The sequence below is a fragment of the Sturnira hondurensis genome, unplaced genomic scaffold (assembly GCF_014824575.4).
Source record: "Sturnira hondurensis isolate 20B ecotype Veracruz unplaced genomic scaffold, ASM1482457v3 Scaffold0017082, whole genome shotgun sequence".
Lineage (NCBI taxonomy): Eukaryota > Metazoa > Chordata > Mammalia > Chiroptera > Phyllostomidae > Sturnira > Sturnira hondurensis.
The window spans coordinates 2,669,852-2,695,399 of record NW_028089713.1 but is presented as its reverse complement, the minus strand read 5'-3'; the positions used below and the strand labels follow the sequence as shown (position 1 = coordinate 2,695,399).

Sequence of the window (25,548 nt, the reverse complement as noted above, 5' to 3'; positions counted from 1 at the left end):
GCGTGGACCTACGCCCACACTGTGCACCTGGGAACGGTCCTCGCTGTGCCTGGCAGATCTGCAGCTCCAGGGACCTGGGCCGTGGACCGTGGGCGGTGGGGACAGTGGGCTAAGTCTGAGGGCTGGCCCTGCCACGGCCATTTTTTACATAATTGGTGTTTTGGCAAAAGTCAGGTAACCATTTGCTTTCAGTGCACAGACCCCGAAATGGAAGCTGGTGTGTAGGGAAGGGGAATCGGATACACCAGGTGAGTTTTGTTTCCGTGGCACTTTTGGCTGGGGAACTGTAGTAGAGTGAGCCAGGGGCTGGGGTGGGGCAGAGGGAAGTATTAAAACAGTGTTGTATGCTCTAACCCGTGAAACAGGAAGTTTCCTTATGCTCAGAGCATGCAGAATTTGATCTTTGGAGGGTTCAAGTTCATTTCACAGCTAAACTACAGGGACATTTGACAAAGGCCTCCTTGACGCTGAACTGGTTCTGCTGCCTTTGGCTATAGGATGGGCTCCATAAGGCCCACCCTTCTCTTGCCCCCAAGTCCAACCCACTGATCGCCTTCTTCTGATATATCTCCAGGGACTTCCCCTGGCCACCAGCTAGTCTCCATTATAACTGAAGTGCCAGCAGGTTCTTCCCTAAGGCTTACTTAAAGCCCCTTCATTGTGGCCTAAAGCCCCTGGTTTCTGAGAATATCCATATTAAAATAGCTAGAAAAAGCACAAAGGGTCCCTGTTTCCACATCAGCTACCGCTGTTGCACCTGCGCCACCAACGTCACCCAGTGCCATCGCTCCCGCTGCAGGCCAGCCTCCACCGGCACTTGCCGAGTACCTGGCACTATGCTGGGTGTTCAGCACACAGTGTCCACTATGCACACGACCAAACAAGTATTTTGATTTGAACTTTACAGATGAGGAGCTGGAGCCCCAGAGAGCCAGAACTTGAACCCTCTTAATCACTAACATGCTCCTGGCCACCATCTTTACCTGCTTGTGGCCCGACTCTCAGCCAGGCTGCTGTCACTGTGGCCAGCACCCCTGTCTCTGCTTCCTTGACCAAAGTCATCCAACCTCACATCCTTCCAGGGCATCACTCTTGACTTGCCTTCAAAGCCCTCCCTCTCCCTCCCCTCCTTAACACCTTATTTTGATGGGAAGAAAATATTTCACCTCCCAATCTTCATGACTCAACCACTGTCCTTCCTCTACCTTTCATGCTCCCATTCACACAGAATCTCTTTAATTCTTCCCAACTTCATCCACTTCCTCCTTGCCAACCACACTCTGATTTACTCCAGGTGATGACTCAGGCTAAGCAGAAGTTAGTCCTGTTGACCTTAACCTCACAGTGTCCATTTGGTCCCTACTGCCCTTTGTACCAGTGTGAAGTCAATTCCTCAGACCATCATTTCTTAGCAGAAAAGTGGAATGGGGTCAGTAGCCAAAGGGGTGATCGTATCACTCTCAGCTCCTTGTTACCTGCACCGTCTTCTCTTATTCTTCCTCTCTGCATGCAGCAAGGATGGGAAATGAAAGGGTACCCTGGAATACCTGGCCCTCACACCAATCAAGTCAGTTATCACCTTTCTCTGTGCCTTTTCCAACCTGCCCAGGGAGAATGGCTCCCTTACTCCCCACACAGCCTCAGCCATTCCTCCATACAGGGCCCAGGAGGGTCATCACGGCTCTGAGCCCCTGCACATCAGCAACTCTGGCCCCTGTGCACCCCGAGCCTAGCACAGTGCGTGGTGCTCAACGGGTGCTCATCCTGACCTTGCGGAACTGCTCCCTCGCCCTGTTCCTCTCTCTCTCTGACCCCTGGTAGCACCGCGGCTCCTCCCCTGCACATGGTCAACCGTTCTCCCTGGCAGAGCGAGGCCCAGCCCCTCTCACCAGACAGCATGCGGCCCCTGCGGGAGGCCTCGGTCGCCAGGGCACAGGAGATTTCAATCCGCTTCTCCTGCTCCTGCAGCTGGCTCTCTGAGTCCTGGGGTACGTCCACAAGGTCCCCCTCGCCGACAGGCACCATGTTCTGCATACTGAAGAGGCACAGACACACAGACATGGTGGGGGGGACAGGATGGTCCAATTGGCTCATGGGGGGAATGTGTGAACTGAGGTTGGTGGGGGTGAGGAGGGGAAAGGGCATTGCAGACTCTGGTCCCCAACAAGGCTGTCCCCAGGGGAGTGGGACCTGGCAAAACACATGTTGGGACCCCTACCCACAATGTTTTAAAGTGAACTGGAAGGTTCAAGTGAAAAATCAGGGCTGCCTCGAAGGGGAGAAGAAGTCATGGGAGGGCAGCCCATCAGCTTGTCTTGATGAGAGTGTGTGCTCAAGCTCAGCGGTCCTTCAGGTACCCACGGGCACCTTCACTGCCCTGGCCGCAGGGCTGGGGCCAGTTCGCTGCCCTGAGCCACTGCCTCCATTTGCTCCATTCTGGGGAGGCTCAGGGTCCCCAGTGACATGGGCTGGAGTCAGTGGCACCTGTGCCCCAGGTGTCCTAGGTGCCAGGTGGGCAGAAGTAGAGGTTTACCCAGGCCAGTTACCTGGACTTGGCAATGAGCGTCTTGATCCTCTCCACCTTCTTCTGCTTCTCCTTCAACTCCTCAGGACTCAGGGGAGTGTCAGGCTCCAGATCAATGTACCGCTCAGGGATGAGGACTTTGTCTGGGGTGGAGAGCTGTGGAGGGACCAAGGTTACTGCCTTCATTCCCTACAGGGCTTCTGCCCCTCTCCACCCCCTGGACTCTGCTCACCTCCTTATTGATGTCCACGTCATAGTGTTGGGGCTCCAGCTCCATCTTGCGAAGTCGGGCAATTTCCTCCCTGGGTGTCTCATAGGCCTGCCCACCAGACTCTTCGGCCCGCAGGGCTGCCTCCAGGTTGGAGATGTCCACCTCATGTATGCTGCGGTGACGGCGCACCTAGGGGACATGGGCACCTCCACTGCTACTGGTGCCTCCAGGGAGCCCTCACCATGCTGTGTCCTCGCTGTCCCCACCCGGCACACCGATCTGGCGGCCACCCCACCGCTCCCACTGCAGAGCTGTCCTTCCGTCCTGCCTGTGCAAAGCCTGCCCACCTGCTAGGGCCTGGAGGTAAAATTCCACCAAGGTCTCTTACCAACACTTGTCACTAACCATCCTGCTGTGCCCTTTGCTCACTTGCTGTGACATATTATTTGGGGCCGTTGATTCAGTGTGTCTTTCATTAATCTCCAATCATTTTGTATTATAGAAGTTCCAGTCCACTAACCAGAAAGGAAACTGTTTGAGGTCAGGAGGCAGGCTGACTTCAGCCTAAGTCCTGACCTCAATTTTAAAATATTTTATTTATTAATATTTTAGATATTTAATAAATATCCAATTTTTATATTTAATGTTTTAAATTATTTTTTAAATAATTTTAATATTTTAGATATTTAATTTAAAAATTAGGCAGATGCCTTGGGCTCCCCCTAGCTCTGCACTTAGTGGCTGTGTGGCCTAGGACCCCCCTAATTTCCCGTGACTTTGTTTCCCCACCTCTAAAACAGGCATGATAATCCCTAAGCCAGCGCTGTTGGAAGGACCAAACGAGACAACATGACGAGGATTTATGAGCTGTACTGCGCCAGGCACTGCTGAGCCACCATGGTGACCTTCAGGACACTCGGCCCAGCGCCAAGCACACAGAAAGTGCCCTAGAGACATGTATAAGTGATGGCTACTTCTGGGTGCTGGATTTTGTACTAGCCTCTGTTAACTGAACTTTCTACAATGTGTTAACCAAAACAATCAAGGCATTCCTTTTGGTGAATTAAACACAAAAAAGGAAATACTTGTTGCAAGATCTTTTTTTTCTTTAAACACAAAAAAGGAAATACTTGTTGCAAGATCTTTTCTTCTCAGTGGACGGAAGCCTCCGCCATTCTCCTAGGTGCCCAGCTGGGCCCTCCCCTGTCCCCTCCTCTTCTAAACCCCAGGCCATGCCCGACTACTCCAGCCCAGGCTGGCCGCACCCTGGGAGTGAGCAGTGTTGGCAGATGTCACGCCTGTGGGTGCCTTGGAGGACTCACTACTTTGTAGGCCGGCCGGGGGCTGGGGTCGGGGGCCGGGCTGGCTGGGAGCTGCAGGCTTCTCCGCTTCTCCTTCATGGAGCCGCTCTGGTGCCGCCGCATGCGGTCAATCTGCTCCTCCACGCTCATTTTGACCTTGCCCTCGCTGGGGAACACAGCACTCTTGGGGCGCTCCTGCTGCAGTGGGAGACAGGGCTCTGACAGGTGCCGCACCCTCCACCTAGCTTTTCCATCTGCCCTAATGCCTTGACATTTTCCTTCTCTGGGAAGCTTGCCTGTAGTAAATTAAATAGTGGTCCCCAAAAGGTCTGCCCAAGTCCTGACCCCCAGTACCTGTGAATGTGACCTTATCAGGAAATAGGGTCTTTGCAGGTGTAATTAAGTAAAGGATCTCAAATGAGGTCATCCTGAATCAGAGTGGACCCTGAAACCAATAATGGGCATCCTTAGGGGAGACGAGAAGACACACGGAATAGGTGCTGTGAAGGTGGAGGCAGAGGCTGGAGTGATGAGTCCTTGAGTCAGAGGACACCAAGGACTGCCAGCAGCGACCATGGGCTGGGAGAGGGGCACGCAGTGGACTGGCCCTCACAGCCTCCAAGGGAGCCAACCCTGTCAACACCTTGTCTGCAGGCCTCTGCCTCCATGACTGTGAGAAAATAAAAACTTCTGTTGCTTTAAGCTTCCAGGTTTGTGGTGTTCTGTTCACTTCCCAGCAGCACCAAGGCACTGACACACTGCTCTGGGCAGCACATTTCACTCTGACCACTGGTTTTTGCTATATTTGTATTGCATCACTGACACATCATAATTTTGTTAAATATTTTTCATTATTGTTGTACACATATTCCTTGTCCTTTGACACGTCTCCTTGAAGAAGACCTCCTCCAGTGGGGCTGCTGCCCTCCTCCTGCTTGTTCGGCCTCCAGCCCTGGGTTTCTCGAACAGTGGTGACAGGGGGGTGGAACCACAGAGGCCCCTGGGCTGCCAGCAGGGCTCAGGCCCACCTGAGCCCCCAGAGCCTGCAGGTATGTACTCACCTGGGCAGAGAGACCATTGGTGAGCCTGTTAGCATTCCTTCTCACCACCGCTGACGGGGTCATGTCTTCATCAGTGGGCGACTTCGTCCGCGGGGGTACAATGCCAACTGCAGGGAGACAGAGCAGCCAGTGGGCCTCATAGAGAGAGGAGAGCAGAGAGACTGGGGAGCCTGCTTCTCAGAGAGGCTCAGTCTCACCCCCGTGGAGATGAAGGGCCTGGGCAGGTAAGCACTCTCTTTGGGAATGAGTGAGCGCCTCCCTGGGCCCCTCTCTGACCCTCAGCCTTACTTCTAGGGGAAGATGGGTCAGGAAGTACCTTTGTTGAGAGCTGCCTGCTTCTCTACCTCCACCTCTTGCCTGGTAGGCACAAGGCTGATGTCTCTAGAGGTGTCCGGGGGTGATGTCTGGTGACCCTCTTTTTTGCTTGGCTCATAGCTTGCCTTGGGCTGGGAAGAGAGAATGAGAAGAGGCTGAATGCTAGAGCAACTGCCGGGAATCGGGCCCCAAGTGATTATTCTTTGTTTAGCAATGGCTGGTGTGCAAACCCTTGAAAACAAAGGGGACAGGGGTATTCTATGTGTGCCAGCTATGCAGGGGGCAGGGAGGCATTAGGCTGACCAACGCAAGGCCCTCTTGGGGACCTCCAGGTGGCCCCCCAACCTGACGGGTCTCCTTAGCAAGCACCAAGAAGCACAGACTTTCTGTGAGCCAGAAAGGAGGGGGCAATAAGGCCAAGGGTCTCTGAGGATTCTGTCAGCATCCTCCCAAGACTTGAGCAAAAGGACCAGGTGAACTTCAGTGCCAGTATTCTGGGGGCAGGAAAGGGGCACTTAGCTTGTGGCTCACAGAATCATAGATGACAAAGGACCTTGCACCCCACCCCTGACCCTCCACTGTGCAGTCAAAGAACCTAGGCCTCGGTGTGGAAAACAGAGACAGAAGCCTAGGCCGGAAGTCAGAAACCTCCACTCTAGCCCCGCTAGAGAGTACAGGTAAGTCCTTCCACCTTCCTTCATCTGGAAAACAGAGGTGCTGTTACCTGCTCTGCCTGCTTCGCTGGGCAGACCCTCAGGGTTATACACATGCCAGTAGCTGAGGTGAGAACATGAGTTTACCAGCTTTAGGCACAGGACTCTGTCTACTCACCATGCAACCTCTTCCAAGCCTAAATGCACACCTCTCCTGGATCTTCACTAGGGATCCAGGCGAGAGAAGGAGGCAGAATAGGGGAGAGAGGGGCCTATATTGTTACACTCCAGGGACTGGTAAGACTCAGAGAGGACACAGACAAGGTGAAGACAGAGAGAGCATGGGAGGACTGGAGCCTGGGGTGGACAACGGCCCCAAATTGGAATGGCACCAGTATGTATGTGGGGTGTCCCTCAATTCCCATCGGCTGGTCATGCTGGTAAGGTGGGTCATCCCACCACGTGGAGCCAAGGCCCCCCTGGGCCTGGGCATCGGGTAGGGCAGCGAGCGACTCATTTCCCCATTGTCCACAGAAAGCAAAAGAGGAAAAGAAGGCCTGTGTGAGCGTCTCAATTGTCCTTTCCTTAGTCCCGAGTCCAACTAGACAGAGAGTCCAGCAGAAACTCAGGTATAGGGAAATTAGTACTGGAATGCGGAAATGATTCAGCATCCTGCCTTGCCCCCTCACCTGGCCTTTTGTCCCATTCCCTCCACCCTACCCTCCAGGACCCGAGGGTGCTGGGTACCTGACCCCTGGCTGTCTCGCCACCGCAGTGCCAGGAAGGGGAGTTGGGATATGGCCAGAAGTGGCTCTCATTAGGGAGTGGAGGCACGGTGGGAGGAGACTCCAGGGGGACGTAGGCTTTGGGGAGGGGGGGCCGTGGTGGGCCGGGCTCCTGAGGCAGAGAGAAGCCAGAGCATTAGGAGGAGCAAGAGCAGCCACTGTGAGAGCAGAAAAGAGTGTTAGCAGAGGCAGACAACGTCACTGAGACCCAGGGGGCCCTGGACCACCAAACTCCCACCTATGGCCTGAATGGAGCTGCAGCTGTGGAGCTGACTCTCAGCTGGGCCTTCCAGGTTCTCCTCCAACGAGCACCCACCTGGGTACCCTCCCCATCACTCCCCAGTTTTTCTCCAAAGTTCTCTCCTCATTGCTTCACCATCACCCTGGACACCTTTTCACCCCTGTACCTGGTCTTCCACCATCTCCTGCAATGGCTTGTTCCTCTATCTGTCCCAGCATTCCAGGGCCCAATTTAAGTTCCACCCTCTCTTCGGAAGATCAGCATTTGTGGTCTGAGCCACATGGCTCGGCATTGAAACACACACTGCCACATTCCCGAGGCTGTTCACTGTATTTCAGTCTCAGCCCCCACTGGGCACTGGGCTCCCTGAGTGGAGGCCTTGGGATGTGCGGGTGTCCTTCTAGAGGGTCCTGTCTCCGTCGCCCACAGCAGGGCCTCAATGAACACTTGCTGACTGACTGACTAGCAGACTGCTCCCTACACCAGCCCCCAACCCTCTCACTCCTCAGAGCAATCCTGGATTTAAATTACTATAAAGTGCCTGGCATCTTTGCTACCCTTCCTGGTGCTCTTGGAGAGACTTCCCTGACAAGAAGCTAGAGATGGCAGGTGAAGATGAGAACAGGTAAAGGAGAAATCTGGAGAGAAGGTTACACACTGGAGGTGAACGGCTACCTTAGACAGCGTCACAGCACAAGGCCTAGAGGCCTCTGGAGAGGAGATGAGCACAGAATTTGCATAGTTTCAGGCAGATGAGGACCTGTCCTCCCTTCCCCCAATTATCTTCTACTCCATTTTCTCAGCTTACCTCATTGGACCCAGACTTGGTAGGGGACCCCTGAGAGCCAGACACCAGTGAAAAGGGGCTCAGGGGGCTGGTGAGGCTGGCGGAGCTGAGAGGGCTGGCAGGGCTGTTGGAGCTGTAGGTGGCCGAGGGGCCAAGTCCTCCTTGGGGAAAACGAGAGGAAAAAGATGAGGGATGGGGCAGGAGGGTGGCTCGGAGTACGGATGGGCTAGGGAAGTGAAGGAGGCAGGGAAGGATCCAAGGACCTGGGAGGGAGGTGACCCCTCAGGGACACCCAGGCCGGCCAAAGGGACCTCCTACAAGGGCTGGTTCACAGGCTGGGGAATTGTACTGCACAGGGGGAGATAGTGGAAGAATACTGTCTCCCCCAAGATGTCAAAGAAAGTCCGCCCCAAGTCCCAAGGCCGAAGGAAGACTCCGAGGCAGAGGTCTCAGACCACCAAGGTTCTGTGGGCTCAGCAGCTGGAGAGGCCGAGGTGCTCTTTGACCTTTTCTGGGGAGGGATCTAGTGTATCCAGAGCCAACAGCATCTCTGAGCGGTATGCGTGGTCTATTCCGGGACAAGGGGTAAGAGAGTCCCACCCACCATCCCAGGGCCTGGGGCAAGGAAGATTCTGGAGCCCTCACAAGGTCCTGACTGGTTTTGGGCACCTCAGTGTTTCTGGTGAAGACAGAAACCCAAGAGGCTGGTGGGGAGATGCCCACCTCTGTGCTTGGCCGTGTCTGTGCCCCGAGACGGGTTATTCTTCCTAAGCCCCTCCATCACATCCTGGATCCTCCAGATCTCCTTCTGGATCTGCCGGTTGAGCACCTCATTCTGAAATAGCCACAGAGCCGGTCAAAGGAGGTGGCTGCCCAGGAGTGTCCCAGCCCTTTCCCTGCATCCCTTAAACCAGAGGTGACAGGAGCCCTGCGCGTGCAAGCACATATAATACACACATACCTCCAGCAAACAATTACACGCACACACCCTCTAGCACACACACCCCTCCAGCACACACACCCCTCCAGCACACACCACATCCTCCAGAACACACACACCCATCCAGCACACACACCCCTCCAGCACACACCACATCCTCCAGAACACACACCCCTCCAGAACGTACATACCACCCCAGCACACACACACACATCCTCCAGAATACACACCCCTCCAGCAAACACACACACCCCTCCAGCACACACACATACCGAAGCACACACACACTCCTCCAGCACATTTCCCTTTCTCACAGGCAGCCTCTGCCTCCCCAGCTTCCATAAAACAAAGCTGTGAATTGCGAGTCATCACAGGAAAGAGCCCCTTTAGGTCGACCTGAGGACTCAGGACCAAAAGAGAGTAAGGACTCACCCTTCAGAGCCCCTCCAAGGGAGGCCAGGGTGGTCTTGGAGTAAAGACCCTTTTAGATGAATGTTTTATGGTAGCCTATTCTCCAGGGGAAAGAGATCCAAGTTTCCTGTTTTTCTTCATATCCAAACAGCTCTTCTATAATATCCACACCCAACATATGCCTAAATACTCATGAATTATATTCAACTACAGCACCCACTCTTTGAAAACTAATAGTTACCGCTTATTTAGCTCCCCCATACCAGGCACTGTGTTAAGTGCTTTGACTAACCCCTTTTGGCAAAGGAGTCTATGAGGCGAGGACAGCAGCTGTCCCTACTTTAGAGACTAAGGGACTTGAGTCCAACCACCTGTTATAAGACCAACATCTGAACTGGGGTCTTTTTGTTCCAAGAGCCGGTGCTCCTGATCACAACACTACCCTACCCACTGGAGTCTGCTCGCAGACCATGGTGACATTTGGGTCCTCTGGACCAGGAGGGTCTTCACCTCCCCCCGACCTGACCAGCTGCAAGGCTGGTGTGGAAAGTGTTGTTACCAGGAGGGGAACAGGAGGAAAATCTGGGAAACCAGGGTTCCAACTGCACCACAGAAACAGGGCTTGCAGCACTAGCCAGAGAGGAGGCGAGGGGTGTGTGTGCTGGGTAGAGACAAGACAAAGGGAGGCAAAGAACAAGGTGCTCCAAGGTCATGTGTCCAGCCTGCTGCCTCCAGAGTGTTTTGAACCATTTTAAGTTCCTATCTTAAAATACCCAAGTGCATCACTTCCATGCTGGCTATACTTCTGATGTCATGAAAGATTCATATTTATCTTGTATTTACACGTCTGTTAAGTTCTTCCAGTCAAGAAACTCCTGACGTCTGACTGAAGCTCCAATGTTTCTACTTGACTCCATCCCCTGTGATTTCTTGGAAATAAAGAACCTACATTATTTTCATCTTGAAATTTAGCATCTGCCTAAGGGGCTCTGAACCTTGTCCTTTGTCTTAGAACCAACTCCTCACCTTAACTCTGAAATCTCTAAAGCAAGAACGGAAGCCACCCTGGTCTCTTTTGGCCAAAGCACAGGGAAGAAAGACCCAAAGCACACTAACCCCCACCTGCCAGGACCCTCTCACCTGGATGTCCAAATTGAGCTGTTCCCAGAGGTCGTCATGCAGGGCAGAGACCTCCGACTCAAGGCTCTCATACTCCACGGTGCTGTTGGTCAGGGCCTACAGGGGGAGGGCTTGCTGAGACAGTGGCCATCACCCAGCATTTCTCCTCATCCTGCCATTGGGCCTGGGGCTGCATGCCTGCCATCTGGCAGGTCAGGGAGGAGGGCACAGTGGGCCCGGAGGAGAGTGTGCAGGGCTGAGGCATTCTAATGACAGCCAAATACCAGCCTCACAGGAGGTGCCCCAGCCCACCCTGCTGCAAACTGAAATACAGAGGACATGCCATTCCCTCCAGGTATGTGGGGAGGCTGGTGTGGGAAACACTGCTCCCTCACACTCCCGTTCTCTGAGATCCAGCAGTTGAAAGTGGAGGACAAGAGGGAAGGAGATGGAGGGAGGGCTTGCTCTCCTTTCTGGGCCATGCTTTTCTGGGGCTTTAGTTGCTGTCCCTACAGCTATTACCCAGGCTGTCAGTACTGGAGGGTCTCCCTCTGCCCAACAGGACACGACCAGAACATCAGCATTGCTACCAGTGTCCTGGGTTTCCAGGAGAGAAGGCAGAGGTGGGAAGCAAAGGTATTAGAGCAGCTGAGCAAATAAGTGGCCCTGATTCCACACCATCCTGGTGCAGTTATAGTTGGTGGGAAGTTCGCCAATGTTCATGGAGGCCCTGGAACAAGCAGGCTGACATTCCAGCTGCCTCTTTGCAAGGCACTACTCAAGTCTTTGTTTTCTCTGTCCCTCCTGGAGGAACATCCCACTCTGGCCCTCCAAGGAGAATGGGTTAGGGGAGCACAACCTGGGAGGGAGGCTCTCCTAATGGGTGTGGACCCGGCACTCGGTTACCGTTGTAGCCTGAGACAGCTCCACCCGTATGTGGATGAGCTGGTTCTGCAGCGACTCCTTCTTGTGCAGCAGCTTCTCTGGGTAGGCAGGCTGGCTTCCAAACATCTCCAGCTCCTGGTGGGTTCCCATCAAAGCGCTTTCCAGGCTCTCCTGAAGAAAAGCAGGGCAATGTCTATGAGCAGTCCTGAGATCTCCTCTGTGGGACTGTTAGCAACATAGGCCGGAGCCCATGAGGTTCGATCGGGCAGAGTAGTGGTTATCCTCACACGGCCCGAGCTCCCCCAGGAGAGCTTCAGCAGGTCTAAGCACAGGACACAGGTTCAAAGAAGGCAAAACTCGGTCAGTTTAGTCAGGGTGGAGACAGCAGCGCACACCTCCTCCATGCCAGTCCCCCATGTACCCCACTCAAGGCCTCCCCTTGGCTCTCACCTTCTCTGCACGGAGCTGCTGCACCAGCCGGTCCTGCTCCCTCACCACCTTGTTCTGCTCACACAACTTGCCCAGCAACTTCTGGAGTTCCGAGGGCGTGGGGGACAGGAGGGGAGAGGGAAGGGGGTAAGGACACAGTTGATGGGGACCTGAGACTTGGGTTGGCAGGGCCCGGCCTCTGGATACCGCCTCCTTTCCCCTGCTGAGAAACCCTTGCCCTTCACCTTGACTTTGGAAATTCCTGGGAACAGGGAGATGATCTTTACCTTGGGAGACTCCCAAGTACCCACTGGGAGGGGAGGTATGTTTATTTTCTGAGGAAGAGAGTCAGCTTGAGAGAAGAGAGGGCTGAAAGCCAGGCATGAAGCTCCGGCACTCCTGTCCCCTAGGGCTTCCAGTTCACCAGGGCTGGGAGACAATGTGGCCTGGCCTTCCAGGCCTGCTAGGTGGGTATGGACTCAGGGTGTAGGTAGGGTGTGGTGTTTGGTCCACAGTCTCAGAAAACCAGTGAACAATGTAAACTGGTCCCACAGTCCCGCATGATGTGCTCTCCCCTCCTCTACCTAGCCGTCTCAGGACAGCTGATGCTGTGGTCCCTTGGAGGTCTGGTCCTCACCTGGATGGAACCTCCCCTGGGCCTGCTGGGCAGACCTGCTGCCCAGGGAAGCCCAGTGGTGATGGGGGGCAGGGGAGGGCTTGTCAGGCAAAATTTCTCTTTGGGAAGGACTGGTGCTTCCCTACATGCATACCTTTATCCATGCTGTCTTTCAAACACCCTGTGGCTCCTTTCCACTGAACCAGCTCTTGCCCTCTGGGTCTTTAGTTCAAGGCCAGCTCACATGCTACCTGTTTTGTCCCTGACCCCTGGCCCACAAGGTCTCACTACCTCACAATCCTGCAGAACCTATGGTCAGCTGTTCAGTCTAGGAATCATGTGCTGCCACCTAGTGTCTGCCACTACCCTGAGCACCCTGAGGGCAAGGGCATGGCCATGTTCTTCCTTCCAGTCACCTAGGAACTACCACTGACCTCCTGACAAAGTCTGTGTTCCTGCAATAAGCAGATCCCACTGCCGGAGACAAGGGTCCTAGAGCTCAGCCGTTGCAGGAGGCAGGGATGAGTGGGGAGAGTGAGACAAGGAGGTGAGGAGGGTCAGGCAGAACGTTCTTTGCAGTGAGAAAGGACATGCATGGAATGTATGAAGAGCCATGGGGAGGAGAGGCCCCTGGAGGAGCCCGAGGACGAGGACAACAGCGGGAGGGGCTGGAGTGCACAGAGGGAGCAGGAGAGCTGCTCTTACATCTGTATCTTGCTCGTTTAACTTGTAGGTGTGAAGGCCGTCCCGGAACACTTCTGGGTACGGAGGAACCTGCAGGAACAGGAGGCCGGTTACTGCAGCAGAGGACAGAAGGGCATGTGGAGGCGGGAAAGTGACAACCTTGCTCCTTTTTTGCCAGACTGCAGTGCATCACCTCTGGTAGCTTCCATCTGGGGCCCTGAGCTGAGCTAATTCTGTGCCCTGGCTGAGTAGCCTGGGATGGCCCAGTCTCAGCTCCATCCCAACTGTCCTAGGCTGACCGTGGAGACAGAGATTCTGCTCAGCTCCTGCCATGTATCTCCCCTTCCCTAAGCTCTAGCATCTCTAGCTGAGATGGATTCCAAGGGTGTAGAGCTCCTGACAGCCTTTTGGCAATGACCATGAGAACAGTGGTGAACCTTCAGCTGTTTTTGAGAACAAGTCATGGCAGAATAGAATGAGCATTGGAAATATTTGAGAATTATTGACCTAGTGGATCGAACACCAGTCACAGGCTTGTGCTTAAACCAGGACTGGTACAAATTCAGAAGTGTCTCCGGGTCCAGTACATGCTCCCTACCCTTGATGACACACCCAGTAGCCACAGAACACTCTTCACACCTTTGGCATTGAATGGTTCCATATCACACCCCCATGCCTTTAACCCCAGCAATGTCTGTGGAGAAGATACCAAATAAAAGGTGGAAGGCCTAGGCAATTAAAAAGCAGATTTGTGATCCCTGAGAGGCATGAGATGTTGATGCTGACTATTTTGATGGTTTGGGAAATGGTCTTTGGGTTTATCCACGAACACGAAGAATGGAGGGAACATGGTGGAATTAAAGGAGGGAGACCAGGCTGAACCTGGGAGATGAGGCCTGGCAGATGAGTAGGTTGGGTGGAGCAAGCCCCATCCCAGATGGGTGGACTCAACCATGCACAAGCAGCTGAAATGGTGTTGACAGGGACCATGCTGCCAGGCAGAGGCCTTACTTGCATGAAGAGCTGGGCCCTGGGGGAGGAGCTCTCCACCATGCGGTTCACCATACTGATGAGAGTCTCGCTCTCACTCATCTGCAGCAGAGGAAGGAATGGATGACTCAAACTCAGATGCACAGGTATCTTCCCCAAACCCTCCTGTGCTTGTTTTCCAGGACACAGAAAAGGGCGACTCCTCTTGGGGACTGCAGCAACCTCTCCTTTGCCTTACCCATTGCTCTCCCTTTGTGAACTCCACCTCAGGACTAGCATCGAAGCTGCCCTGAGGAAAGGCCACAGAAGGAAGGTGGGAGGCCACTGTGCCCTAGCTCACAGCTCTGAAGAGGCTCCAGCCCAAGGACACTCCCCACGGTGCCCAAGTATTGTGGGTCTCATCCACATTGGCCAAGGTCGTCGTCTCCTTGCCCCAGCTCTCATTTCTCACACTGCTTTGGTCAAAGACCACACAGGCAGTTGCAAAGGCCAGTCTCCCCAAATTTGAACTAAATGAAACAACAGAAAAGGAATAGCTGGGACCTGCTTTTTGGATGGGCCTTCCCAAACATACAGGCACAGGTCTCTCTCCCCAACCCCTGCCCACCTCTTGGCTCTAGAATAGAAAGGATTGCTAAACACGGTTTCCAGAGCTGGGCTGGTAGCATCCATGCTGATCTTGGATGACACTAGGGAGCAAACAAGGAGGCCAAAACAAGCAAGCTATGTTAAAGGGACACCAGATACTGGAACACTGCTCTCTCAACATGTTATCTTATGTGTCAAGGATCATTAGGAACATGGGGGGAAAGACTATTTGCCAAATGAAAAAGACAGAGAGAGAAAGAAAGGTGAGGGGGGAAAGGAGGGAGGGGAGGAGAGAGGGAAATGGGGGAGGCAAACCAACCAAATCAACCAGAAATGCCATCATTTCCCCCCCTGGTTCCAATGTGACAGCATCCAAAAGTGAACACATGAGGGAGTATCCTGGGCTATGTCCCTTTAACTCAATTCCTCTGCAGGAACAGGCAGCAGGAGGGGCAGTGCAAGAAAAGCTTTTTGGGGAGGAGAAGCGAGTAAGGGAAGGGACAGGGCCACCTTAGGGCAGACCTTCTGGGTTCACAGTTCAGGAGGCCCCACTTTTTTTGCCCTTGTCTTTCCACTCTTCACTGGACCCACATAATTCCCCTGTCCTGTTCAGAGGGCACTGCCAACGTGGCCTTGCTCCCTTTCCACATGCTGTGGATGGCGAGGGAGCCTGCCCACTCCAAGTGGCAGGATCTACAGTATTTTAAAAGGCCTTCTGTCCTAGGATCTGATTTTTCTATCTCGCTTGCCTCGGTGAAATTTTTCTATGGCATATAATGTCATTTAAGAGGCTTTCAAAAGAGCAGTTATGATATCAGGTTGAGTCTGTGAAATAGTTGGAAGTCAACAGGACATCAACTACATTTTCGGTGAGGAGTGAAACTCAAGTTGATCCCTATCTTCTTGGGGCCTGTGTGTGTGAGATTGCGTTTACTGTGTATGGCGGTGCATACACGTGTATGCTCCCGTCTGCTGCTTGTGTCAAACCTGTGTCCTGTGTGTGAGGTGTGTGTGTGAGTGGCATATGTGTATACGGAAAACAAGGCAGACCTACCAACACATCAGGCTTTGAGAGGGCAGGGGAAGCCCAGGCCCTTCCTGGACAGCCCCTGATCTCATGCTTTCCCAACCCAGTGGATCTAAAGTGATAAAGGAGAAAGGTGGGCTCTCTTCTCTCCTGTTCTCTCCCTGGCCTGCTCCCACCCCTGGTGTGGCTTTGGGGATCTTCCAGCCCATGTGGGGTCCTGCCTCTAGAAGAACTCCTGTGTACCATCTTCTGTCTTTCCAAAATGCTAGAGATCTTGTGAGAAAGCACCTGGCCTAGTGACCTAGACATACTAAGTGCTCAATTAATATTTTAAATTGAGTTCCAGAAGAAAAAGAACAACAGAATAATCATAGCAGCAGTTACCACTCATTGCCAAGGCCTGACAAAATGCTGTCATTCTTAGCTGAGCCTCCCAACACGCCTGTGAGGTAGAGAGGGCAGGTTCCATGTGTCCATTTTACAGTTGAGAAAACAAAGGCCAGAGAGGCTACGTGATATCTTCAAGACCGAAAACAAATTTCCTGTAAACGGCAGAGCTGGAACTAAGTGCCATATCTGACTTTATGTTCTGGACTCTTATCATATAAAACTGCCTTTTAAGAATATCTAGAATATCTGTTTATCTAGGAGGAGATCCTTGGAGAGGTTATTTCTGAAGCTCCCAGCCTAAGGGCCCCACCCCTCTGAGGGGACAGAAGCCCAAGAAAAGTCACTGCGATCTGAACTGAATAACAGGCCTGTCTACGGCCATTCCACCCCGGACGTGCCCAGTCTCATCTGAATAGTCGGCCAGCCAGGCACTGTGGGTGGACCACAGGGAGGAAAGCCTGCCCAGAGGCCAGGGGCACAGAGCCCTGCTCCTCACCACTCCCCGGGACAGCATATCCTGCTCCCGTTGAGGGAGAGGAAGGGGTCAGTGCATCCAGGCCTGCTTGGGACTGGCATCCTCGACCGGATACCCACATGGACTGGAAAACACACACTGCTTTCTGGGATTAAACTGCAGTACCCTGAGGGCTGGGCGCCCTCCCTGTTGATTAAAATACAGATATCAGTGTTTCCAGTGCCCAAGGTCGTCACAAGGATAAACGCACAAACACAGGGAGGCCCAGTGAGATGCTGGTCATGTGGCCTGAGATGAGTACCAGCAACAGTCACAGCCATATCCTCAGATTTCAGATTCATGGTGCTTTCTACAACTTTGAGAGCACAAAATCATCTTGATGAGGCTTGACCCCAGCTTCTTCATATATTAGATACTTCCTTGGCTGTAAACTAAGTCAAAAGCTCAGAATCATATTCCAAGCTCTGCCATGCACTGGCTGTGTGCCCTCGAAATGTTTCCTAACCTCTCTGTGCTTTCGTTTTACCAGTTATAAAATGGGGATAATCAAAGTGCCCACCTTGCAGGGTTGTTATAAAGATTAAATGAGTTAGTTTCTATAAGGTGCTTAGAATAGCATGGAGCAGGGAGGAGGCACCCCATTATGGTGGCTGCTGCCATTGTTATTTATCATTAATTACTGTCATTATTTTCACCACTGCCCCAGGCCGCCCCCATAGGACAGTGTGTGTGTGGCCATGTCCCCCACGATCTGTAGCACACCTCTGAACATAGGAGTAGGTGCTCAGATAAATGCCCAGCATGTTGACCACGGCCTGTCTAAAGTCACAGAGTGCTGTACAGGTGTGCAGTCCTCAATTCACACACTGTGGAGTTGTGTGAATAATAATAAAATAATCTCCCCGATTTGCGCTTAACAAAATTCTAGCATTTAAGGCCTGAGCAAGGAGCTCCCTCTCATCTCTGCTACCCTCTTCAGCCAAGATGCAAATGCCTGCCTGTCTCCTGGGGGCTTTTCCATTCAGGCCTAACACACAGGAGGTAGCATTAATTATTCACGTGGTCGGTTATATTCTCTTTTTTCCCAAGAAACTCCCAGCTGCCCTAAAGAGCTTTGAAGACAAGGGGTGAGAAGGTGCAAACCAAAATATAAGCCACTTTGTTGTGTCCTGGTTGTGCCAACAAAGGTTGTCCAATGGATGGATGGGGAGGAGGTGGGGAGGAGGTGGAAGCGAGGAGATGGGGCGGGAGCACCAGCTCTGCCTACCTGCTGATCCAAATACTCTAGGTTTCTTTGCAACTGAAGGTCTAAAAGTTCATCCTACCCGGAGAGCCCGAGGCCCAACAGCAACACAAACAAACAGGAACAGGACAAAAGAAAACAATAAAAAGGAAGCAAAGCAGTTAAGAGTTAGCTGGGCAAGGAAGAGCGCCCCTCTGTCCTGGAGTTCTGGGGAAGGGTAGGTGGGGGCAAGGGGCTGGACCACCCAGAGCAGCCCCCCTTCCAAGGCTCCCTAGTCGGCCTGGCCCTCCCCCCGTGAGCGAGGCACCACTGAAGCAACCTGGTCAGCACCTCCGAGTTTTCTGGGAAAATCTGTTTCTGGGTGAGTGCATTTACTGTGTGTCAAGGCTGGAGTGTGGGCACTGGCAGGGGAGAATGAGAGAGGGAACTGAGGGGCAGCCTGCCCTGCCGGCCAACGTCACCTACACCTGGCCTCTGGCAGCTGTGCCAGTACCAGGCTTTCAGTACAAGGACTCTCTGCTTATGGGTTCCAGTGAGTCTCCCCAGTTCTGCAAGTGGGGCATCTGCCTCCAGTTCTCCAGGTGGAGACAAACATTCTCAAGAGAACAAATTCCAGGAAGAAATACAGTTGAGAGAGAGAGGAGAAGAGGAAACACAATATGGAAAATCTTTTCTTCCTCAGTCCTGCCACTGTCCCCTTCCCCAAAGTGGCCCTGCAGGCAGGACAAACTGGAAGCTTAGGGGGGAAGCCGAGATCATGCCTGCTGTTGGGAGCTCCAGCCTGACCGTCTTCCCCGCCCCGTAACCTGAGGCCCTGCCCAGGCCCCTTGGCACGCTGCAGGACTGTTCTGTGGTCCAGAGGGTGAGGACATTACATGCTTCCAGCTCTTGTCCTTGTTTCTCTGCCCTGTGTCCCAGAGATGGGGTCACTGGCACCAAACTCTGTTGGGGTTAGAGTCCTGGCCAGGAGGAAGGAGGTATCCAGAGGCGGCTAAAAACCAGACGGGCCATAGATTGGGCCCAGAGGCCCTCCCTGGGAGCAGAGGTCCTGAGGGGTTGTGGTGGGGGAGGAGAGGACGTACCATCTTATCGTGGACCGTGGGGGGTGGTGGGTAGTTGTAGGGGTACAGTCCTGCAGGGACTGGCCGCCTGTCTCCCAGGTAATCATACTGGAAGAGAAAGGGAATTGGAGTGGTGAGGGGGTCCGGCTGGGACACGGATTCCCCACCAACAGAAATTCAAGGTTAGGGATATTTGTAACCTGCCCCAGAGCAGACTCCAGACTGAAATGGACAGCAGTTATCCAGCGCAATATCCTAGCAGTGATCTGTTCAGGGCCTCAAGATTTGAAAAGACAGAATCTTCTCTGCCCTCTTATATAGAATTAAGGTTCTTGGCACAATCTGGTGATGGGCACAGAAAGCAATGTTCCTACATGGTGGGCAAAGCAAGGCCCCCAGGGCAGCTCTCCTGGGGATGGAACCACGGGACCAGTGGCTCCCTGCGCAGCGCTGCTGGCTGCGTCAACACACGGCCCAGTGTCCCTGTGACCTAGATGCTACCGCACCTCCACCTCTTCTCAGCAGATGGCCTCAGGCTGGACCTCGGGGGATGAGAAAGGAGGGGACTTTGGGGCATGAGGAAGGTGGAGGCTCACCTTGGGAGAGCTGATGGATCGCCTCATCACGTAGGCAGTGGGGTCAGCATAGATGTCCTCACTGCGAGGTGGCAGCCGTTCAAAACGAGCACTGGGTGAGCGGACCGGGGAGTAAATGCGGGCACGGCTGTAGGAGCCCTGGCTGGGCGAGCGGGGCACAGAGTGGGACCGCAAGGACAGGCGGCGCAAAGAGCTGGAGGCCGCATCCAACTCATCGTAATAGATTGGCTGCCGGGAGGGGCTGGGGATCCAGACCGTGCCATCCTGCCGTCCATAGCCAGCAGGCTCCTTCCACCCACACCCATTGCGGAAGGAGTGGCGCTTGTCCTCCAGGACCCAGGGCGGGCTGATCCGGTCATAGGCAGGCATGGAGCAGATGCTGTCTGGCCGCACCCCTGGTGGGTAGTACTGGTAATCATCGGGGTACTGGGCGGAGTAGGGGCCATAATACTCGGGGGCCCTGCGGGACATGGGATAGAACCTAGAGGGACTGAGAGAGAGGACAGTGTAAGGAACTGAGCAGAGTGGGCATGTCCCCACCCCTCCATGGGGCCCCAGCCCCGCCTCGGGGTCCTGCAGCCTGGAGTGGCCTTGCGAGCACACAGCACCAGGTTTGCTTCCAGAGGTTCCTGGAAGAGCTGTCCTCAGAGCTCCTCCCTCAACCAGCTCCCTGAGGCCCAAAGTCCATCAGTCAGAGCTTCCACCTTTACCTCTTTAAAATGAAATACCCCTAGGGAGAAACTTTAAGCCCTAATTAGCCTTCTCTATCTCAACGTGAACCAACTTATCAGATCCTGCCCAGAGAGGCAAGCAGAAGAAAGCAAGTGTACCAGACACCTGGAGGAAAGGGGCAGAGGAGGGACAAAAGGCAGCTTCCTTGATTTTATGGGACTTGTATGAAGGGAGGCGCTCCCCTGTACCCCATCACTGGGCAGGCCAGAGGCCCCGGGTGCTGAACCACCGGCAATGAGCCGCCTTCCTGAGGCTGTTACCTGCAGTTCTGAGCTGCCCAGACCCCGGGGCCCAGTAAGGACCTTCAGATGTCTGAAGGCCAGTCACCATATAGAGGAGGAAATTGGTACAGAGGGCGAACTAGGGTCAGTGAGTGGCAACATTTTCTTTCTTCTCTTTGAAAAAACTGCCTATAAACACTGTCTTTCAAACAGCTAGAGCCATTCAAAACCGGAGTTGGCCTGGCGGTTGATCAGTGAGTCTCCTCTGAGTAGAAACACCAGGACACAGGATACTGTTTGTAAGAGGGTCGGGAGCTCAGACGGAGAGATGTCTGGCTGAAGCAACTTCAAGGCCCCTCCCTATGATCGCCTGCCTGTGTCCTGGGCCACCCAACACCCTTGTGGAGAGACACTGGGCACTCTGTCCCTTCCTCCGGAGGAAGTAGACAGAAAGCAAAATCAGGAGCAGAAAGAAAGAGCCACCGGGGGAGGAAAAGACTGGGGCAAGCTGGAAGTCAGGGGGTTTTCTTGGTTTCCCAACACAGCCTGGCTTCCAGAAGGTTTTCAACCGGGCACCTCTCATGTTATACCACCCACCCAGCCTTAATGATGGCAACACCCCAGCTTTACTCCAGGCCTCACCTCCGAAGTTCTTCAGGCGGGAGCACCCCCCGACGCAGGTTCACCCACTGCTGAAGCTGGTTCATGGAGCTCTTGCGCTGGGCAATCTTGTCGGGGTTAGCATGTGGGGTGAAGCTTGGCTGGTGTCCCCCACTCTCTGAGTCCTGAGGTGGGAAAGCTGTGCTCCCTGGTCGGCCTGGGGAGCTATACTGCCAGCCATTGGGCTGGATGGGCCGCTCCCTGGGCCCTGGGACCCTTGGGCCCTCAGGGTAAGGGCTGCCTGGTTCTGAGGCTGGTTCCGGTCCAGCCTGGATGCCATTGACTTTCACCAGAGGCTCACCCTGGACTTCAGGCCTCTCGGGCCTTTTCTCCGCCTTCTCACAGCCTCGGCCATCCCCCTCCCCTCGAGTCTTGGCCTCTGGCTCAGGCTTGGGGAGGCTGTTGTGAGGGGGCTGGTGGAGGTGTTTGCTGGGTGGGATGTTTTCTGAGTCTGGCTTCTCCTGGCTGCAGGGTGGCAAGGGCGATGTTGTAAGTGATTCCAGCCCAGCACGGAGTTGGGTAGGGGGTGGTACACTGGGAGGGAGAAAGGAGTGAGGAAGTTCGGGCAGAAAGGCAGCAATAAGAACAAAATTTAATACATTTCAGTCCTGTCTCCCGATTGTTATAAAAAGTCATCCTATTGTGCCTATGCACGACACGCTCATTCTGCCCTCCAGGTCTCCTCCCATGGGTAACTCCACTCCCTGTGGCTGACCAGCCATTAGCCCAGCCTTCAAACTGTGGCCAAGACCAACCTCACCCAGCCTGGGTGTCCTCTGTAGTCTATCCCTGATGCAGCCCCCAAACTTGGCACGCACGATGCTAAGGTTTCACAATACCAATGGTCCTTGATGTCCCAGCTACAGAGGCTGGTCACAGGTCAGCCCTCTCTCCTACAGAAAGTTCCTCAACTTCCAAGAGCACGGGGCTCCTTGATGGCAAGGACGGGTATAGAGATGCCTCCCTTCCCGGGACTGCTCTGGGGTCGAACACGGCAGGCACCAGGACAGAGGACGGTGCCTCAGACTCTGCAGACAGAGACACGCTACTTCTCTTCTCAAAAACAAGCTCCTCCCGGGCAGACTTCTGTTAAGCCCCTCGAGGCAGCATTGTGTCAGAGTCCTGCTCCCTGGTTTTCCTAGCACCTGATAGAGCATCTCACACAGTTCTATTTAGAGTGAATATTTATGAAGTGAATGAGCAGCCTTCTGGAAATATGCCCCTTGGGTGAAACAAAAGTGGAATCTTGTGAAGGTATTTTCCCTATAGTTTCTCAAAGTCAACATCTCCAAGTGTCCTTGCTGAGACCTTGCTTGGTGAACATTCCTACGGCATGTGACTAGACTTGGAGTCCACACTCTTACACCTCCTTCTGGATCCCCATTGGAACCCCCTTCAATGTCTAACTCAAAACTCAACTCCCAGTTCAAGCAGAGACAGGCCCCCAGACTGTGGATGAGGGGGTGGTGGGCACAGCCACGCACTGAGCGTTTATGACAGAGGAAGCAAGCATTTTACATACTGTTTAGTCCTCACCATGACCTATGAGTCAGGATTATAATCGCTACCTGAGGAAAGGAAACTCGGGTTCCTGGAGGTTAAGTCACTTACACTGAGGTGGCACTGGGGCCCGTGACCAAGTTGAGATTTAGATCTGAGTCCACCTACCTCCAAAGGCTGTGTGCTTAATGTGCACAGCCAAGACAAACTGAGCTAATGACCCCTGGCCAGGCCCCTGCGGAACCTGGCTTCTCTCTGGAACTCCACCAGCTGGGAGAGAAGATGAAGAGCGGTCAGAGGAAGAGAATACCAGCTCTGAAATCACTTGGCCAGACACGCTCTCAGCAGTTCCAGACAGCACACTGGGTAGAGTGATGGCACGGAGCGCAGCACTGCCTGCTTCTTCCTTTTCCCTAGCACTCCCCACCCCCAGGCCCAGACTCTGGCACTCACTTGTGACGCACAGCTTGCGGCACAGACTTCTGGGCTGGAGGGATCTGCACTCGGGCTGCCTCCCCCATGGCCTGGATCCAGGCCTCCTGCTCCTCAGGGCTCTCAGTACTGAAGAAGTAGGTGCGCACCCCAGCATGCTCAGCCTGTGGGGAGAGGCAGTGCGTGGAACTGGCCCTGGCCTCGTCTACCCAGCACACGGTCACCTGTAGGGAGAAGACACCCATGCCCACAGAACAGGTGGTCAGGAAGGCTGCTCCCTTCACCTACAACTCCTTTTCCCACATGGAGCTTAGCAGTAACATGAGGAGGGTGGCCTGCACGTACACCGAGTACTCCGGCTGGCGCTCAGGTACCTGCCTCGGCCAGCTCTCTGGACACCACTTTGCAGCCCAGGTAAGTTTACCTGTCCCACCTGAGGTGATTATAAGCAGGAGGGACAATTACCACACCCACTCCCCTATCAAATTCTGTTTTGGGTATGAGGGGCAATTACCGAACGTCTGGGAGAGATGCCCCCAGCACAGGCCAATCTCTCGGCCTCTGAGAAGCTAGCACTGTCTGTTTCGCGCGGAGACAGCCAGGCCTCCCTCTCATGGCATGCAAGGGGCATGCACAGGTGGTCAGAGCACGCTACCTAGTTGGCGGCCGCGAGCAGGTGCGGCAGGCGGGAACCCAGAAGAGAGCTCCTGTCCAGAGGAGGGGTCCTCACGCAGTCAGAAGGAGGAGAAGCAGAGAGCAGGTCAATCAAACACCAGAGGGAGAGACAGAAGATGACATGGCAGGAATATTGAGAAGCAGACGAAAGTGGGGATCGGCTCAAACGATCCCCTTCTACCCGTGTCACCATCGGGATGGCAGGGCCCAGCAATGCCCGATCTGCCCACCAGGAAGGGGAGTGGACAGCTTGCACCAAGGGAATTTGGGCTGGTGGGGCAGAGAAGTCAGGGAATCCCAGCACTAAGGCCGGCTCTGTTCCCGGCCAGCTCTGGCCTTAACGCAGGCGCCTGTTGACGGGGAGGGGTCTGCCTGGTGAAACTGAAGATTCTTAGGCCACAGGGGGAAGATGCTCCAGAGCTAGATTTCTTTCTGGGACCTCAGCACACCCCTCAGTGAGACCTTCAATCGTCCAGGAAAAGCGTGTTTAGCCCACCCAGCGTAACAGGTGCAAAATGATCAAGAGTCTCAGATGGGAACCTCACTTTGGCCTCTGACCCCTTGGGTGCTAAATCCTGGTTCTCTGGGGGTTGAACCCAGGGCTCTCCTGAGCAGCAACCCTAAATCCACACCCTCCAAATGCTGTCCCAGCCAAACCTTCACCCCACTGCAGCCACGTTCCCCTGCACAGGATTTCCCCAGCGGGAGCCCTTTCCCACTGAGGCCACATCTTCCTTCTCTATGGACAGAGCAGGGCCTCCTTCCTCTGGACCCTGCTGGTCCCCACCCTCCAGCAGGGGGCCCAGCACAGCGGTGCTGAGGAGGAGCCGAGAAGCTGTAAGGAGGTGTCTGGGGGCTGGAACTGCACAGGGGTGTGGAGACCAGGGGCTCAGGCCACCCATCTGTGGGGGAGGACAGAGTCAGGGTAGAGGGGAGACACATCAGGACTCTGGGTGTGTCCTGGGGCCAGTCGGAATGGGGAGCAAATGAACGGATTTGCTAAGCATCTCACAAGCCTCTATGAGTGCAGAGCATTGCTCTGGGCATCAGTCACGAGGAAAGCAAAGACAGGCTCTTTGTACTTGAAGAGCTTGTGGCTAAGCTGGAGGACACAACATGCTGATGGGAAACAGGAGGGAGCAAAGGCCTGGGAACAACTGCTGGTGACAGGGGAAGGCAGAGAGCCTGGGGGAACAGGGCCACTGAAGGGGAGCCAGAAGGGAACACCAGCCTGGAACCAGGAAAGGGGACGAGAGAGTTGAGGGAGGTGCCCCAGTGGGGTGAAGTCCACCGAGCCCCCACAGGTCTGGGGTAGGAAGAGGTTAAAGCATTCAGCAGTCAGCTGGGCAGGAACACTCCAGGCTCATTACCAGTCATCCAAGAGTCTCACGTGGTGGCCACAGCAGGACAAGCCTCCCATCTGTCTCAGCAACCCTCCCTTCCCTGGGGAAGGGCCTCTGAATAGCCACAATTGGAACCCTTTGTGGCCACTGAGCACAGCTCTGAGTTGGCTTAAAGAGGCAGTGAACGCCTTGGGGACGGAGAAGGAAGAGAGGGGCTGACAGTCACAGAAGTAAGGCCTGGGGTTTATGGTGGGTGGGTGTCAGTCAGGGGTGTCAGTCATTGGTGTCGATCTGATGCCTGTTGAGCCACATGCTGGAGTGCGACTGTGTCTACACAAGTCTGGAAGGGAGGGTGAGACAGGCTGTCTGCTTGTGTGGGTGTGTGTGCGTCTGTGTATAGCAGGGTTTTGTTGTTGGTTAAACAGCCTGTTCCTATTTCCCCAGCTAGAACCCGGCTCCCTGGAGCCAGAGTTTTATTAATTGTTCACTCTGTTCACACCTCTGGCAGACAGGACCTGGGAGGCTGGAAACTAATTATGTGCCAAAGAAGTCCCTCCTTGTTTCCAGAGCAGCACCTGTGCATGCTGCCCACCTCTTTTCTCTGGCCAGGTGACCAGAGTCCAAAGGACAGAAGGGGGCAGTCAGTCTCTAAG

At 54.2% G+C, this 25,548-nt stretch overlaps 1 protein-coding gene across 8 annotated transcripts in view; it reads right to left on the bottom strand.

The window, feature by feature from the left end:
- Nucleotides 1-25,548, bottom strand: part of PLEKHA6 (pleckstrin homology domain containing A6) — a 138,973-nt gene that overhangs the window by 7,115 nt on the left and 106,310 nt on the right. Inside the window, exons 9-26 of one of the 8 annotated variants that reach the window (XM_037067175.1) lie at nucleotides 22,899-23,101; nucleotides 20,928-21,410; nucleotides 19,333-19,822; nucleotides 18,758-18,844; nucleotides 13,974-14,054; nucleotides 12,984-13,052; nucleotides 11,684-11,764; nucleotides 11,255-11,404; nucleotides 10,370-10,465; nucleotides 8,602-8,713; nucleotides 7,900-8,039; nucleotides 6,813-6,962; nucleotides 5,414-5,543; nucleotides 5,098-5,204; nucleotides 4,058-4,234; nucleotides 2,757-2,924; nucleotides 2,547-2,680; nucleotides 1,890-2,035 (exon numbers count right to left, since the gene is read on the bottom strand). In XM_037067175.1, the coding sequence (XP_036923070.1) occupies nucleotides 1,890-2,035; nucleotides 2,547-2,680; nucleotides 2,757-2,924; nucleotides 4,058-4,234; nucleotides 5,098-5,204; nucleotides 5,414-5,543; nucleotides 6,813-6,962; nucleotides 7,900-8,039; nucleotides 8,602-8,713; nucleotides 10,370-10,465; nucleotides 11,255-11,404; nucleotides 11,684-11,764; nucleotides 12,984-13,052; nucleotides 13,974-14,054; nucleotides 18,758-18,844; nucleotides 19,333-19,822; nucleotides 20,928-21,410; nucleotides 22,899-23,101 (3,004 nt within the window). Of the gene's footprint in view, nucleotides 1-1,889; nucleotides 2,036-2,546; nucleotides 2,681-2,756; nucleotides 2,925-4,057; nucleotides 4,235-5,097; nucleotides 5,205-5,413; nucleotides 5,544-6,812; nucleotides 6,963-7,899; nucleotides 8,040-8,601; nucleotides 8,714-10,369; nucleotides 10,466-11,254; nucleotides 11,405-11,683; nucleotides 11,765-12,983; nucleotides 13,053-13,973; nucleotides 14,055-18,757; nucleotides 18,845-19,332; nucleotides 19,823-20,927; nucleotides 21,480-22,898; nucleotides 23,102-25,548 lie in introns of all 8 variants that reach the window. The other 7 variants (XM_037067176.1, XM_037067177.1, XM_037067178.1 and 4 more) reach the window with 7 other exon arrangements.